General features: G+C 42.5%; 1 protein-coding gene across 1 annotated transcript in view; it reads left to right on the forward strand.

Annotated features, from left to right (window-relative positions):
• The first annotated feature begins 2,329 nt into the window (after positions 1–2,329).
• The window catches only part of LOC311508597 (voltage-dependent calcium channel subunit alpha-2/delta-1-like), a 97,994-nt gene continuing 82,518 nt past the window's right edge, over positions 2,330–17,805 (forward strand). The window contains exon 1 of the mRNA XM_084573428.1: positions 2,330–2,774. Within this exon, the coding sequence (XP_084429554.1) occupies positions 2,695–2,774 (80 nt within the window). The 5' untranslated portion in view covers positions 2,330–2,694. The remainder of the gene's footprint in view (positions 2,775–17,805) is intronic.

The raw sequence follows: 17,805 nt of genomic DNA on the forward strand, positions 1-17,805 counted from the left end.
GTTTGCAAGCTATGTTGTTGACCCTTATATCTTGAGATGTCTATCACTTGAGGTCCAGACGCGGCAAATCGTAGTCAAAGTGCTACCGGGAACGAAGGCCAACTGTGACGCTGCCTCATGGACCAAAAAGTTTCACTTGAACACACCGTGAAGACTACAGCCAGTGCCCTGCTGGCACATACTTTCTGTACCTGCACGGAAATAAATACCTCTCCATGCCAGCAGGTGGCAGTAGTCTGCATTTGCCGTTCAAAAGCAAAAACCGGAAGCTAGGAAGCTAGGAAGCTAGCTTGATCTAAAGTGAGCTACAAATGAGAAACTGGCATCTCCTAGATTATGCTACAGTTCAGTCAAATACTTGTGTCTTTGAATGCTCAGATGTCCTCTTGACTTTATCGTTTGCTTACTTTCGTCAAATAACTTATCTTGTGTGTCATGGCCTTTTAGCTGCTTAATGTGTGTTTGTTTGTTAGCTAGGTACAAGCTAGGTCTGGTGTAGCGCACATTAATTAGCTTTCACTCTGAAATTAGCTGCATGCTAACGAGAGCCGTGAGAGTAAACGAAACCACCGACCGAAACCAAAACAATCAGCTAAAAGACACTATCAGAATATTGTCATTAGATCCACTGTTGACATAAAAATATTGAGCGTAGCGGCTTTAGGGATGAAACGTGTGTCAGTAATCTCAGCGTGTATGGAAATGGGAAGTGTTTAGTCAAACTGAATTTGCTGTTTTTTTTTTGAGAGGCTTTTGTGAGACGGCACTAATCCCCGTGAAAATCCCACATAATCCTGTTTGAGAGAGTGTTGCATTTGCTGGCTTGTTTTAGGAAAGGAGCAGCATGAGGGGGGATTGGTGTTTTGTTTGTTTGTGGGAACACACGGGGCCCCTTTCTAGAAAATATCTTCAATATTTAAAGATTTAATCATTTCATTCTTTTCTTGTGTATCTTCATATTACAAACTACCTTGCCTCACCTTTTCCTCTCCTCCTCCTCCTCCTCCTCCTCACTGTTGCTCTGTGAATACACTCGCCTCTTCCCCCACCTCCGAGCCCTGCCCGGCAAAAGGTCCCGGAGGAGCCGCTTTTATGAGTTATAGTGAAACCCGAGAAGGGGAACGTGGACAGCTATTTGCACAGTAAATCTATTCGTGTGAATCACATAATGGCAAGTGGGCAACACTTTGCCTCGTTCGTCTGCTGTGACCCTCGGTGGCAGACACACGCGTACATCAATACAAGAGCATGCGAAAATTCTAAATAACTTTGGCCTTGCATAATAACTGAGTGATTCCAAAAAGAAATTAGCGAGTACATTATATTCTTCTGGTATTTACCTCGCTGATTGTCCCGGCTTCATGTTAAGTTTGCCTCGGCCCTTGGAGCTAGCTGAATTCATTATCACATTTCTGCATAAGCAGAGCCAACGCTCTACAAAATTAAGTGATGCCTTACAATGATATACATAATAAAGCAGAGACCCTTTATTAGATGCTTGGCTCAATCTGACATGGACTGCAGTCAGGCTGGGGGTCCGAAATGCTCCCAGGGACACATGTGACCGGACACATGCACACAAGACATATCACCTGGCTTCTTCTGGTTTATAAATAAAAGTCATCTCTAGAAGGTCAAAGTTAGAAAAGCCAGAAAAAGAAAGATAAGGATAAACAGATTTATGGTAATCGTCTGACAATGGGGGAACCTGCACCTCAGTTTGAGTGAGAACTGTCGAGAGCAGACAGGAAGGTGACTGAGCGTCGCTGAGAGGTGCCGAGGCGGTGTTTGTCCTGTGCTTTTGGTGACACCACTCCCACGGCGAGAGAGCCGTGCGTAATAGTCGCTGCGTGCGGCGGTGTAGGGGAGAGCGTCCGGAAACCCATTTGTGCGTCAGGAACACAAACATCAAAACGCACACTGTAAAAAATGTCGACCCGCACTGCCAAAGGGTCCACGCTGTTTCTTCTAGTGTGATTTTTAGTCATGTTTAAAAGGCAAAACCCGGGTAAATGTTGTAAATAGACTGACTTTTTATACGTTAGTCAGTATTTTTTTACAGACATAATTGCGCAAAATTCAGTTGAAATAATCAAAAATGTGGATTAAGATTTCCTGTAAAGCATTTACAACTCGTGCATTAATTTATAAGAATATTAGATTCAATTTAAGACACTTTCCTCACAGTAGGAACGTCGCTGCTGACTGACTGACAGCTGAGATGTTTTTTTGCAGTGTGCGGAGTGGCACCGCTACGCCGTCCAAGCTTGAGATCTAAATGCGCCCTCCCCTTTTCTCCTTTTTTTTTTTTTTTTTTCTTTTTTGACACACGCTGTAGATCTGCTCTAATAGCCTATCGCAGTTTGAGACACTCACTTAACAGTCACACACACACACACGCGCACACACACACTCCAGCAGAACCTAAAAAAGAACACTCCTCAACTCCACTGGTGGGAGGAAGGGAAGGAGGGAGGGGGGACACACTCACACACACATCAGATACCAGATGAGATTTGTTCCCAAACGCGCACCGATGGCGGTGTGAGGCGTTTTTGCTCGAGAAGTACGCACGGCGCTGTGGATTTGTGGACAATTTTTTGTGCATCTTCTCCACCCCCCCTCCTCCCCTCCCCGGTCTGGACCCTGTTATTATTATTTTTTTTTTTAGGGGGGAAATAGAAACACAACACAATGGATTACTCAGTCTGTCTTCTCTTACTGTTGACAAGCATTTCGTCTGTGTCGACCGGACAATTCCCAACATCGCAGATGTAAGTACAGCTCCAAGAACAGCCTGTTGGCTTTTGAAAGTCTCGTGTGAGTGCAGAAGAAAAAACACCCTTCTAAAACAGAGTTTTATTTCCCACTATCAGGTTTTTTGTTACAATAAACATTTGTTTGCATTCAGTTTTAAGTTGGAACGCGGTTCAGTTGCTGGGAAATCCTCTCAGCCGGAGCAGACGCACTTTCGCCTATTTTTTCTTTTTTGCCAAGTGATGATGGTTGCACATTACTCCGGATGCATTTTTACCCTGTGAAACGTGATATTTAAAGCTCACTGTCCATTTATTGCCAGCCTGCAGCAGCAGCAGCAGCAGCAGCGTCACATGTGTCTGGCTGTCACATGAATCATCCCAGGAGGTTAGAGTGAGACCTCAACTGCAGAACTTTTTTTTTTTCTCAAGCACGTCCCCAAACATTTGTGATGATTTATTTTACAGTACAAGAAAGTTGAGACTTGAAAGCTGAAGCTGTTAGTAGGGAGATTACTGGGAGGTAGGACACGCCCTCCTCTGGATCAGTTGTGAAAAAGAGATGAAAATATGAGTACATGTTTGAAAGTTTTTGGTTCTGGGTTATTTAAAGTGTCTGTCTTTGGTTTTTGTGAACTTGTGATGGATAGATGTTTAACTGATTCCTGAAAAAGTGGAATAATGGTGCACTCAAACTAGCATTTCTCATTTTGCTCAAGACTCATCTCCTGGCCGGTTCTCGAGTTGCATAAACCCCCCCCCCCCCCCCCCCCCTTCATGTGAATTCATAATTACTTCTTCTTTTCAATATGTGGACCAGTAGGTCAGCTTTGCTCTATTATTCATTGCAAACAGTCTGAGCAGCCTGGCCTTCAGCTCTGAGCCGGGACCCGTGTGATAAAGTTAGAAATACCGCTCCCTCTGCCTGGATATCTGCAACTCTATATTTGCAGTGCAACATTAATAGATGCAACAGATGATCCACCCCGTGGTCACATGAGTACAGTTCCCAAATTAAACTGCGGCGTGTAGGTGTGCAGGCTCGCTCATATGCTGCGCCTCGCACTTTAATCAACAGGTCTTAGAGATTCCAGATGGTTCTGAGGGAGTCGGGACGACGGGGTTTGGCCCGAGTGTATGGTCTCGGAGACGCGGTGAGCCGTGATGGCACTTAGCCTAATGGCCGACTACAATGATGTCAGACTAGCAGAGTGGCCTGCCCACTCCCTATATTTCATGGGCACTAAGTGGATTGATCTGTGGGTTGTGTGCATGATATTCACACAGGCTTGACGAACTGCAGGACCACGTTCAATGGCGGGGCTGTCTTTGTTTGATTTAGGAGAAGTCGGTTCATATAGTAGAATATATAGTATCATTCATTGCACGGTCCTGCAAAACCAGGCATCAGCTCCTTTAATTCTTTGTTTTTTTTACCGTGAGCAGCCAGAGTTGGTGTTGGTTGTAGTGATGCTGATTTTGAGTGACAGGCTTCACATTGACTCCTCAAGGTGAAAGTCACAGAGAGAGGAAGAAAAACAAGAAGGGCGAGGATGGAGAGAGTGACCCGGCGTGTTTCTTCTTCTTCTTCTTCTGGGAAACTCCAAAATATGGCAAAGGTCTTAGGGTCAAAGTCATGAGGAGCTCAAGCTTCTATGACTAAAAAATGACATTTCTTTCTTTCCTTCTTTGGTCACTAAAATCACATTCCAGCATCTGTCTGTTTCAGATCTCATGCCCCCCCTCTCCTCCTCTTCCTCTTCCTCCTCCTCCTCCGCGCCTTCTCACTCTCTTTCTCATCGCTCCCCCTGTTTCCGTCTCGTTCTCTCCCTGTCCATCTTCCTTCCGTCCGGCTCCCCGTGTGTCCCTTTCGTCTCCCTCCCTCTCCTCTCTCCTCTCTCCTCTCCTCTTTGCTGCCCGAAGGCGGATGATTAACATCATCGAATCTGAAATGCAAAGTCTGATGTCACAGACCATGCCCCAGAGATCTCGGCGCCGTCTAGCACGCCGAGAGATCAGGGGAGATAAAGAGGAAAAGATACAGACGAAGAGGAAAAGAGACAACACGAGCGAGACAAACTGAGACCGCTCGGACGTCTTGAGCTCCCATGTGCATGTGTGGATACTTGGCTGCATAAATTCTGCACATGAAATGTCCAAATATTAGCGCCACCAGTGCGTTTTGCTTAATTTGACGGCCTCGTCCAAAACATATATGCGTCTTCTGGATTTCAGATATATTTCATCTCCATCCTCTCTTTCCCGCAGCTTCTGTCACCCCCTGCTCTCTCGCTTGCTTTTTTTTTTTTAAATTGATTTCATGCTCAACCAGCTAAAGAGCCACGCTGCTCGTGTCTGCGGCCTCGTCTCTGGCGATCAGTGGGCATAATGTGAGGAGGTACTTCATCTGAGCAGAAAGCAGCACGGACAGTTGTGAGGCAAGAAGGAGCTTGTAAAGAAACACTGGTGTAGCAGGGTTCTTGAGTAAATAATATTTCTGAAAGGAAACGAAATCCAGATTTAGAGGGGAAGGCAAGACATTGACGACCCGATGAAGTTTTGGGATACATGCATGTTTCCTCACAAAGTGCACAAAATGTGGTTTTAGCGAGGGATATTTGCAGAGCTGTCTTAAAACCGGAAGTTTCCGCGACTTCCGGTTTTAAATGCTCGCACTAAGATGAGACTCGAAGGCCGTACCTAGAAATAGTTACTGTTAAAACCACAAATGAATGCTTTTACACTCTGATTTCTGTATGGTTAAAACAAATAAGGTAATCGGTCGATGCATGCCCACTGTGTTCTCATTCCCGGGGCGACAGATCCACTTCGATACAGCAACAACGGAGGTTTCGCAGCATTTTCAATCATGTCCCATTTGGGGCCATGATTTTGTTGACTTTTAGTCTTAATTTTAGTTTTCTAGAAGTTTAGACTTTGATTTAGGCACCAAAACTACTTGGCTAGATTTAGGCAGTGGCATTTTGGCAAAGCTATCTACTATTGGCGCTTGTAAATAGGAGATCGTCACAGTACTTTTACCTATGTACCTAGGAGTTTTTGGGAGTTTCATTTGACTTTTGGTTTAAGTTTAGTTTGCACTTGGTTACATTCAGGCTCAGGTGTGGTTAACTCAGTGTTTCAAAGGGCGATATCTTGTGACATTAGTGGCTTTGATCGAACCGCATCCGTATCTGACAAACTGAGAATGTGAGCAGGCTTGCAAAGCTATCTTGTCTTTTTTTTGATGGTCGCACAAGTCGATTCTCTTTTCCCCTAACCAGCTGCTTAAGGCTTGATTTTGTTATGAATCTTCCCACTTGAATCTCAGCAAGAGACCAAATAAGTCCCAGATCTACTCTTTTATTTATTTCTTCAAACAAGTGAGACGGTAAAACATCTAGGCTAATTTTCACAACTTTTCTTCGATTAAGTGCAATTTACGCCTCGATAAAGGTTTCATTTTTTCCTTTTGTTTGTCTAGACACATTAATTTGATCGGGTTGGGCACCAATGGTAGCCCGTGAATGAATATGGCTCAATTCACACATCCAGACGCACACATGCACCATATTTCGTGTCCAAACTCCCTCTGGATCCCAGATGCTTCGACAGCAGCCATAAAAACGATAAAAACTCAAGTGCAGAGAGAACGATTATGACCACGACTTTAATCAGCCCATCCCTTGAATCATGGTTTAAACAGCTTCTTAACGCTTGTGCATTGACTGTTGCTTGACGTTATCCCTGCTGCTAGAAGATCTGAACCAGAAAATGTGCCTGTATCCCTGGAAAAAAAAATCACGCTGGCTGCAGTCACCCAACACATTGTTACTTATTATTATTATTTTTTTTATGGATTCTGTTTTATTTTAGTCCTCGGATAAGCCTCCAGGCTTTGTTTCTTGATTGAATCATGGAGCTGCAGACTCTTGCTTTGGTAGAGACAGACAGGGTTGAGAATCTAGTAAAGAAAAAAAAAAAGACAAAATCATTTGATAAATTTCCCCTTCAACTTTTATTTGCGGTCAGTTCTAACTTGGGGATGTGAAGAGGATGAATCAAATGTAAGGAGCAGCAGATGGGAATGATCAGCTAGGGTTTCCTTGGCGGGGATCTGCATGCTTTGGCCTTAAGGGAGTTGGTGCTTGCAGGTATATTTCAGGAGACAGCTGACGGGGTTGTATCTGTTACACGAACTCGTGCAAAGGGAGGGCAAAATCTGTGCACATGGATTACATTTGCCTATTAGTCTCCTCGCTTTATTTATTTTATATGTCTAGCTATTTTTCCTTTGCTCTTTTCTCACTCATTTCCCTCCTTTTTCTCATTTATTTACATCTCGTTTTTTTCCCCTATACACCTCATCCCAGCTCCTGCTATATTTAGGCAAGCCTCCGTCTGTGAGGAAGGGGCATTGAGTTTCCTGACTCGGACATATACGTAGGTTTAAATACAGCCCGGAGGAGTGTAGATTGGCCTTGCAAAATGTTGTGCCCCCCCCCCCCCCCCGCTCCTTGCTAAAGTGTGACCTCAGAGTTTGCTTCATTGTCTGGGTTAGTTTCCCACTGCAAGTTCCTCAAGAGAAAAACATGCACTGCAGCGTATGTGAAGAGAAACTCGAGAGGGGACCTCAGAGTTGTGTTATTTCTCTCACAATCCTTTGCCACATGGAAATTCCCAAGATTTTTCCATTGCACTGTTGCCCAGGCAACCTTGGGAATAGCTAACAGCTGTCTGAATGGGAGCCTGTTTGGTACGGGAAGCACATCTGTGTACGGAAATATAAAGGAATGGGAGTGTAGTAAATGGGCTGTGTTGTAAATCAAGCATGTGTCACTGCCTGCTTGTTAATAACGTTTTATCAGAACTTGGCAGGATGCTACAAAGACAAAGCCACCTAATTATTTAATAGTTAAGAAGAGTAGCTTTCAGTGGTAAACAACAGGGAGACAGAGCGACCATCAGAAACACAAATTATCATTATAGAGAGTGATCTAATAACTTTAAGACTTTAAATTAAACATTTCTATAAATATTCAGAATTGTGGTTGAGGACTCGGTATGCCAGCTTCACTCCTGATCACACATAAGTGCGTAAAATATCTATTGTGAGACACAACAAGCCCATTTGTCATGTTATATTTTGAGAACCTGAGAAAAGTGGACCCATGACGGCCCGTGATGGCTTCTCTCGAGCCCCTTAATGGAGCTGCATGGAGACATAAGAGCAGCTAATGCCAGTGTTCAGACTACACTGGACACTACTGTGTGTAGCCATCAGGCAGACTAGTACTGAGTACGGCACTCACAGTCGTCTGTTTGTGTAGGCGTCTAGATTGACGTTAATTGGCCATTTTTGGCCGAGGGGTTGTTGTTTTATTCTTCTTCTTCTTCAAATCTCTCTATTTATACGCCTCGTCCAAGATTGTCTGTGTGCGTTGAAGCTGAAGGCGAGGGCCGATGTATGGATGGATGGGTTAGGGAGTTAGCTCAGAAAGTGTGAAGGTGACGGCGATGTGGCGGTTTAGTCATGTGAGCGCAGTTCAAAATGACGTGCAGTAGAGAGAAAGGCAGCTGGAGGGGTGAGGCTGGGCAAGAGAAAGAGGAAACGCGGTGGAATATAACATTTTAAAAAAAAAATGTTATATTTGTAATTTTAAACGACAGGATTTAAAAATGAGATACATGTGCATTATTCTGCATGCAGAAACCCTAGTTCTGCTGTATGTGGAGTTCTAGTGCTGTATGTAAGACTCCTGACAAACCTTTTTATGTTTGATTTTGCAGGTTTAATGCATTACTTGACAATTATTTAAACTGCTTGTACACACAAACTCTTTTACCATTCTTTTTTCTTTATCCCGGATATAAACTTGACCTATATTTCTAACAGTAGACCAAAGACCTCATGATTCATTCCAAAACTTGTTGCAAAATCGTATCGCAGGATGCATGCTATTAACTGAGTTACTGCTTCTGCTCTTTTCTCTAGTATTACTCTCTCACTGGCAAGTAAAATTCCTCTGAAGCAAGTACAAACACTTGCAGGTGTCACAACAATTCCTTTTCTCCCCATTTAATGCGTCCAGACACCTGCGGGGAGAGGTGATACAATGGGAGCTGTTAGTTCTGTCAGTGCGTATATGCCGCTTGACATGGAGGGTGTGGAGGAGGCAGACTGAGGCGCTGGGGGGACGACGAGTCAGGCCCAGCTAGTCGTGGTCCAGAGTGTGAGGTCAAACATGGGCAAGGGTAGGAAAGAAGCCTGACCCTGGGGCCCTCTGCGGCAGTTACAGACTGTCGAGCGGTACTCAGATAACGAAAAGGCCTGAGAATTGTTAGTAGTATACTTTTCAGGACATAAAATTCAAAATTATGTGAATTATTTTGTTTCCTTGCTTCTGTGTGAATGTTCACTCACATTTTACCATAAAGTGTAGTTTGGGTTGCATTTAATGATTACTTTCTCTTATGATTAATCTTTTAAACGCATATATATTTTAATGAAGTGACTAAAATGTCAATATGGAGCGTAATTTGACTTTAAAATGTATTCATAGTCTAATTGATGTAAAAACACAGAGACTTGGCAAGTCCTCAGCCTTGGGAAGCTGCAATAATTTGTGGCATCTTTGCTTTCTAAAGCTCAAAACTGTTAATATTTTACCTCCTGCTTTAAGTTAACATTCCAGCGTCTTTTGCTTAAACGTGCATTCAGACAGAATACGGGCCAAGCACGATCGCGTACAAAGTCAGTAAGTGTAGCGAGTGAATGTGAAGAGTCCCTTTCCTTGTACTGATGTGTATTAAGAAGAAATTAATCTATTTCAGCTTTTTTTTTTTTTTTTTTTCTTTTTTTTAGGAAAGAACATTTGTGTTTACTTGAAACACATTCATCTTGGGTGGCGCTAGGCCCAGGATGCAGTGATGGTTGTCTTCCAATATGGTGCTGGGGGCAACTTAGTTTGGTGGAACATTTGCAAATGGAGAGGCAAATGCTCTCATTAAATCTGCTAATTTCCACAAAACACCACAAAAATAGAAATAAAAAGACACGAATCGATGATCAGTGAAGGGATCATTGCACTCTTTCCTAAATATACTAAACTGATATGGAATAAACTGGAACAGATGGGTATATTAGTCAAATCAATATCACTGGTGCGTGGTGGTGCCAGACAAAATAGAAGTGAATATAACTGAATACCTATGAACGGTGGCTGTGTCAGAGAATGAATGATGAAGAAAGTCTCTGTTGAGAGAGACAGTGAATGACATATTCTTTTACCACATTCACCCAAAGAATCAAGAAGGTCTGCCTTATTGAATGATCCAAATCCTCAAAACCTGCAACTCCCAGAGTGTAGACTTCTACCTCCCCTACCTTTCCTTTTATTTGCTTTACATAAGTATGAATTTAAGACATATTGGACTTTTTACATTTGATCTGAAAGCTTTAGTTGCTATTTTTTAATATACCAGAAACGTTTCATCAATTGGACAACTGGCAAAACTTGCAATCATTTTGTTAATCGTTTAAACTCAACTCAACTCAACTTTATTTATAAAGCCCTTTAAAACAGCTGTGGCTGACACAAAGTGCTATACATAAAATACAACCTAAAATATAAGACATCAAACATAAGAGACAATATAAAAGCAATAAAAACAATATAAAGCAATAAAAACAATATAAAGCATATGGGATGTAATTTCTCACTGTTTTCAGAATTTTTACAAACCATACATTTGATTGAGTAACGAAGTAATCAGCAGATTAATCCATAATTAATATAATAGTTAGCTGCAGTTGAATAAGTCACCCTAAAACACAGCATTGAACCGGTCCCCACGTGGCCTTTTTAACATAAACACTTCACACACAGTAACTGCCTGCAGTGTTGCTCAGAAGTTAAACTGAGCATAACATGTCTACATGAATCTGTTTGTGTTCGGCTATAAGTTCACCCGTTGAATCAATCCTGGTGGTAACAGCTTCCTGTAACTTGCACCTGCCTCTTTCGATTCACGATTGCCCACCAGCACCGCCCCGTCATTTAAAAATGATCTCATCCAGTGTCAAGTCAGCTCTTTCACAGCTGTAATAGACCCTAACATAAGTGCTTGATAGAGCGCAGAAAATACTGTTGTCAAGGCTTCACTTAAACACAGCTCTTCAGATCTAGGCAGGGGAGCTGTGGTAAAATGCTCTGCCTCACTCGCTAAGAGGAAAATATAGAGGAGAGGCAGAAACATCAATAACGCCTTGCCATAGAGGATAATGAGGCCGAGAGACATTTACAAAGCCTGCAATTATGATGTTATTGACCTCAATAAAGGAGAAGATATCATCACTTGTCTCCTTTTATACTTTGTGGAGATACATGTGAGAGGAAGACTCGGGGGAGAGGGGGTGGACAAAGGAAGGACAATCCAAGCATCATGATTTTATTCAAACTGAAATACTGACGCAGTACATCAAAAAGGGGGATATTAATTAGATTATGAGATGGAAATGTAAGCTTTCAGTGATATGAGGGAAAACAAGATGATGCTGTTCAGATTTACAAAATTACACACAACATCAAGCACAGAGTCACAGAGGTGGAAGGAAAAGAGGGAATAGAGATCAAATGAAGAGGGAAGATATGGAAAGATGGACCAGAGCGAAAGAGCTGAAGTAAACTATAAAGATACTTTTATAAAGGAAGTGGGAGAAAACAGGGAAAGGCAAAAAGAAAGAAAAAAGAGCTGTTTGCCTTCTGCAACGCTCTGTCAAGCTCTCTGCTTATTAGATGCATTGCCTCATAGTCAGAGCTCCTATTTGCTATCCCCCAGTGGCTCAATTACATCCGTACTGACATCCTCAAACATCCCTATCTTTTTTGAGCATCTCCTCTCCTTCCCGTAATCGTGTCAGCCCCATTTCTCTCTAAGAACTGATTAGAAGTCTAAATTACTACTATTAAGGGAGGATTTAAGGTTTCAAACTGTCTCCCAGCGCCGGAAAACATGATCCAGCAACCCGACGAGGCCGAAAGGGAGTGTGCGTTTGCCGCCGGGTGCTTGCTTCCGTGACAGTTTCGATGGAATTAAGAGATCAAATGTGGATCTGCAGACTGGGTTCTGAGTAGGAAAGCGTGAGGATGTTTACAAGGCGAGAGGGCACCGGAGTGGAAACTCTTGAGATTGGATATTGAGCCTTGGCTTTCTGTGTCATGTCGGGCCTCTGAGCTAGTGTGAGGGTTGAGTTTTCAGTTGATCAGTCAGAATGACGTCCAACTTCGCTGAATCAATATTCTAGACTTCCACATAATGTTTACATGGTATCAGACATTTTTGCTGGGTTAGAACAAGGGGGAAGTTATAAATAGAATAATATGTGCATTAATTGAAATCCCTGCAGCTAAATGACGCTAAGTCATGCCTGGAGGAAAAAAAAACTACTTCCTAGATGTACTTGATTCTCTTCCCTTGTCGATTAAGGATGTGGCATGCATGCTGCATGAAATTAGACTATTAATACCAAGAGTTTCAGCTGAGATGAGAAGACTTGGCTGCTAGCAAGCTGCTAATGCCTGCCTGCTAACTGGCGAGATGTGAAAAAGTGTTTCATGACAAGCTGTTCCAATACTTTGACAGCCCACAACACAAGAATACAGTCTACAGGGTATTTATTTAAAGCTCCCTGGCTGTTTTCTTTCTTGTAAGGATATAGAAATCAGTTTGAATGTGCTGCTGCTACAAAAAAAAGCTTGCAGGTAGAGTCCTCCCAATCTTCTGTGCACGAACTCCGTCTGGGAATCTGGGAACAGCCTTTTAAGGTTGAATAACAAACCCCTCATAGGAAAAGCCAGACTTTGAGCTTTTTTTAAAATGTAAACTTGGACTGAAGGTAGCTGGAATTTGAAAAGTCTTAAAGAGTCATATTCAAGGACAGTTGGAAGCCAGGTAATGTCTAGATCAGGGGTCTTCAACGTTTTCCAGGCCAAGGACCCCCAATCTGATGGAGAGATGGAGCGGGGACCCCCTACTTATATATATATATTGTATAAAATTGTGTTTTATATTAAACCGGTCCTATAGTATGGCACAGCAGCATAGATCGTTTATTTACATCAAGATGGTTGACTCTGTTGCCGTTTATGATCACTACTATCAGGAAATCGCCCATAAATATATGTTATATAATAGTTAGAGCCTTGATTCTTTTCCCCATAATCCCCAAGCTGTATAACATTTAAAAAGAACTTCATGTGTGTTTAAAAAAAATTGTGGAGGTGAATATAAAAAAATGTCTAATCAATCAAAACATTTTCGCGACCCCCCTGCAGTACCTCCGCGGACCCCCTAGGGGTCGCGGACCCCCTGTTGAAGACCTCTGGTCTAGATGATAATTTCATTTTAACGCTACTTGGTGAAAATGTGGTGTGCAACTGAGATAGGAAGATGGGCAATCACAAGATCCTAATGGTTGAGAACAAGTGAACTGTTTTGCATCACCAAAACCTTTTTCTAAAGGCCTTGACAAACCAAGCACCACGGTCAGCTCTTGGCAAGTCTCCGGCCGTCGGCAAGAATCTGCGGCGTCTGTTTTGGTAGTGTGTCCCACGCCATTGCCAAGATTCAACATGCTGAATCTGCGGTGGTCTGTCGGGGAGCTCTCTCTGATTGGCTGTTCAGCTCAGTTATCAGCTGAACTAGTGCTTGAGGGGAGAAAATGACGAATACAGACTACTGCAGCCTGCTTTTATGATGAGTTATTTACTTTCACGTAAGCGCAGAATGAATGTACCAGCTGACAGTTGGCTGCAGCCTTTGTGGTGCGTTCAAGTGCAACTTTCTGTACAAGTCAATGCAACAGTCGCCTTTTGTTGCCAGTAGTTCTTCCATGTCGGTGTCCAGGCCTTGTCACAGTAACAGTGCATGTTCAGGTCACTCTGTTAAAGGAGATGATAGCTGTTTACAGCAGATGTCCTCGGTAGTTACCAGAAGCTATATAACTCGGCGAACAAGCAGAGCGTTGATATACTGTATGTGTCAGGGCTGCAACAAATGATTATTTTGTCAGTCAATGAATCTCTCGATCATTGTTTCGATTAGTCAACTAATCTATTGATTGTGTTTTTAATTAATAATCAATGACATTGACGAGGTGTTGCAGCCCTAAATTATTTGCGTAGATGCTGGCTGAGAAGTGTTATGTTTTCTGGCTAAAATGTAAAGCTGAAATGCAAAGATGGGAGATAATTCTCTTTCGGGTTTGTCCTGTTTTCAAGGTTGAGATATAGCTTTTCATTTCAAGATTTGGTCAATAGTTTTTTTCTTACATTTTTATCTTTTTTTTTGCCTGTCATACTGCCTTATCTGGTTTCTTTTGAGAATAATGGCCTTATCATCAACAATAACATGAATTTTCCAGTGTAATAACATTTTGACTTTTAAATAACTGAATTCAAATTGTTACGGTCTTGAATAGTTCCAATAGTTTGCCTTCAATACTTACCACTTTTTGAGTGTTGAAGCGTATATTCTTCCAGAGCTGATCGTCCTTCAAGTGCTATTGTCTGGCTAAACGTGCGTTAAACGGGGCTGTGGTTTTGAAGTGTGCAAACAGAGGGTGAGGAGAACACAAACTGCCTCCTCCACATTCACACATAGCCGGGCCGGGGGGGTTAACGTGGTTAGAAGTAAGGCAGCAGCGCTCCCATGCTGAGTCATGCTCTCTATTCTGGGATTGTGTCCATTTCCCCGTGTTAACCCCTCCAATGTGCTTCGAACTGTCGGAGCGAGCGTGTTTGGTTTTCTTTGAGGTTGTAATGGTGAGTCAGGATGTTGGAACACAGGGGTTTTCTTCGCCTTTCCATGTTCTTGTTTGTTTACTTTTCTGTTTTTTAGTAATTACAAAGATTTTTGTGATTTTTGCGTAATAATTACACCAAATTATTTATACTCCTAGCCAGTTTTAAGCAAAATTGCTTTTCAATTGCAGCAAAAATGTGTAATATGTTTACTTGGTGCTGAGCAGTGTACATTTGGTTAATTAGATCCATTGTTGCTGCTGATAACAAACTTTATGAGAGCATTGACAGCAAAGCAAAACAGCTTTGGGCTGGAAAACCAAAACAATAAGCCAAAAGGCGTTAAAATGGAAAGTGGAAATGCAGAGTTAGCTGATAATTCCTTAGATTTGTTTGTACAAACACTACATGGACACACAGCCAACTGATCCATTGATCCTATAAAAATATTGATCAGCTCAGGATTAATCTTTCAATTGATAGTTGCTGCATTCAGTGTTTTCTCACTCTAAGTCGTGGGTTCATTGTTGATATATTGTACATTAAGATGGATGGACCCTCTGTAACGCTACCCATAAGATTTCCGTCACCATCACCAGCGCGTCTTTCTGCCTGACTCTCTGCTGAGAGATAATACATATTTTTAAGTTCTGAAATAATTTAAACGGGTGAGATACACTGATCAGCCACAATATTAAAACGACTGACAGGTGACATAAATAATATTGACCATCTTGTGACAATTCAATGTTCTGCCGGGAAACCTTTGGACCTGGCATTCGTGTTTATGTTACTTAGACATAGATAGCAATGACACTCCTTGATGGCAGCAGCCATCCCCAGCAGGATGCAGCCATCCCCAGCAGGATGCAGCCTGACACAGGCACACACACAAACACGCTTTAGGAACGACTAAAAGAAAACATGAAAAACAGCACAAGGTGTTGACCTGGCCTCCATATTCACTCGATCCCAAACCGATCTCACAGAGGCCCCTCCCCTCAACCCATAGGGTTAGGGTTAGGGTTAACCCACTAACAACATTCTGTTGCCAGACACCACAGGACACATGAAGAACAGCACAAGGTGTTGACCTGGCCTCCAAATTCAGTAGCTCCTGAACTGATCAAGTATCTGCGGGATGATCCACAGAGGCCCCTCCCCTCAACCCATAGGACCCAAAGCCCCCCCCCCACTAACAACATTTTGTTACCAGACACCACAGGACACCCTCAGAAGGCCCATGTCCATTCTCTGATGAGTCACAACTGTTTTGGAGGCACAAGGGAGACCTACACAATATTAGGAAGGTGGTCATAATGTTCTGCCTGATTGGTGTATAAAGTTTACCCCTTGTACAGTTGTCTTGAACAGGTAAATTTGTCGTAGAGAACAAAACATATTTATTGTTTGGCCATTTTAACGCGTGTGTCTATGGGGATTTACTTGATTTTGGAGCCAGCCTCAAGCGACTATTTGAAGAACTGCCATTCTGTTTTTAGCTCTTCCACTTTGGCTTAATTTTTCAGCCCCAGAGACAATGTACAAGTGAGTCTCATCCATCTCATTACATTAGGAGCTCCTTCAGTGGAGCTGCACCTGTCCTGGTGACCTTTGACCGTGGGCAACCCCCTGCAAACCTCTGACAGTCCCAGCGCTCTGGTTACAGACGGACTTTGACACACACACACACACACGTGTACTCACACATGACAGCTGGCCTGAGGGAGGCAGCTTGGCTTCCAGTCATTAAAGTGATGGACGCTAAAAGGAGAAGGGGAGGAGTTTCTTTATCTCCCTATCATCCACTGTGTTTAAAACCACAAGGGTCAAGCACAAATTAAAAATTAAGACACTGTCACTGCTTCAGCTCATTTAGCAGAACATACCTCCTGACATGTTGCTTATTCTTTAGCATTGCTCTGCAAAGTTGTGCCGTGCTACTATCTGTGGCATTATTTACACTATTGGCCAGCACCTCAATTAATTTCACACCATTTAACTCGCTGGCACGTTTATACCTGCAAGTGAGGACATGGAAAGAACTTGATGAAATTTTAATGTCATCCTTTCAGTGTTTGGGGTTCTCATATTGTCTAAACTCCAACCAAGTGTGTGTCCAGCTCTCTAAAGTCAGTGAACCTGGGATGATGGGTAGTACACAAGATCTCATTTCACTGTCAAACGCAACGTGCTGAGTGAGGCCGGTATCGGAGCTTCTCATGTATTACAAGCATGAAACGGTTTCAAGCCTAAAGTGTGTGTGTACATTTTAAGCCCGTGGCTCCTTTCCAGATCAGTACAAGAAAATCTTGAGCATGCGATAACACATAGTGATGGTGATACTGTGAGTGACTACAGCTGAGCAAAGTGATACATAATCTACTTCCTAACTAATACGCCAAAAAACACACTTCTGCAGTTTGCTATGAATCAAATGTGAAAGAAGTATTCAGATCCTTTGATTAACCCATTGCTGTCCCGATGGCCCGGCAACTTTCGCGACTAACTAAACGGGCTATTAGCTCAGCTCCCTGTGTACGTGCCAACACATGTTATACACCGTTGGAATGCTTGATTTCTTGTGATTAGAATAATGCACACCATTTCAGGATATAATCATAACTGCAAGCTCAGTAAACACTAATGTCGGACCAGTTGCAAACAAAAAACTGTATACAACTCATCTATTGAGTCTCACAGTATTCCAAGAGCAGATAAAACTCCAACAGAAATGGTCCTGTTACGTTGCCAAGGGTCCAGTTAATGTTGTCCAGTAAAAGAGTTAGTCCACACCAAACCTTCGATCTATGGCACAATGTCTGCTGCAGCAAAATTTCACAAAGCGAATATTTTCCTAATATTCTTGATCGTGACTTCAGTTAGCTTGCAAGTATTAGCCACACTGTGCTACCAAAATGGCTCTGAGCTTTTGATTGACACCTCACTTGACCCAATGGACAACTATTAACCATGTCTGTGACTCACTCTTGGCCACGCCTGGTGCTATCCTTAGGAGGAAAAAAACACTGTGTAAAATAAAAAAATACTGTTATGTTATTGTTAAATTTGAAATGGGACTAGGTAAGACTTCAAGCTGTGGTCCCATTGTGTTTTCCTGTCAACACCACTAAACTACAGTCATTTTGAAGGCAAACATTATTGAAAAAAAATGAGACGGACATAAAATCCTTCTTTTTTTAGTGTATTTTAGCTCCTATTACTCAGTGCCAGTAGCACGTAGA

The sequence above is a fragment of the Chelon labrosus genome (assembly GCF_963514085.1).
Source record: "Chelon labrosus genome assembly, chromosome: 23".
Lineage (NCBI taxonomy): Eukaryota > Metazoa > Chordata > Actinopteri > Mugiliformes > Mugilidae > Chelon > Chelon labrosus.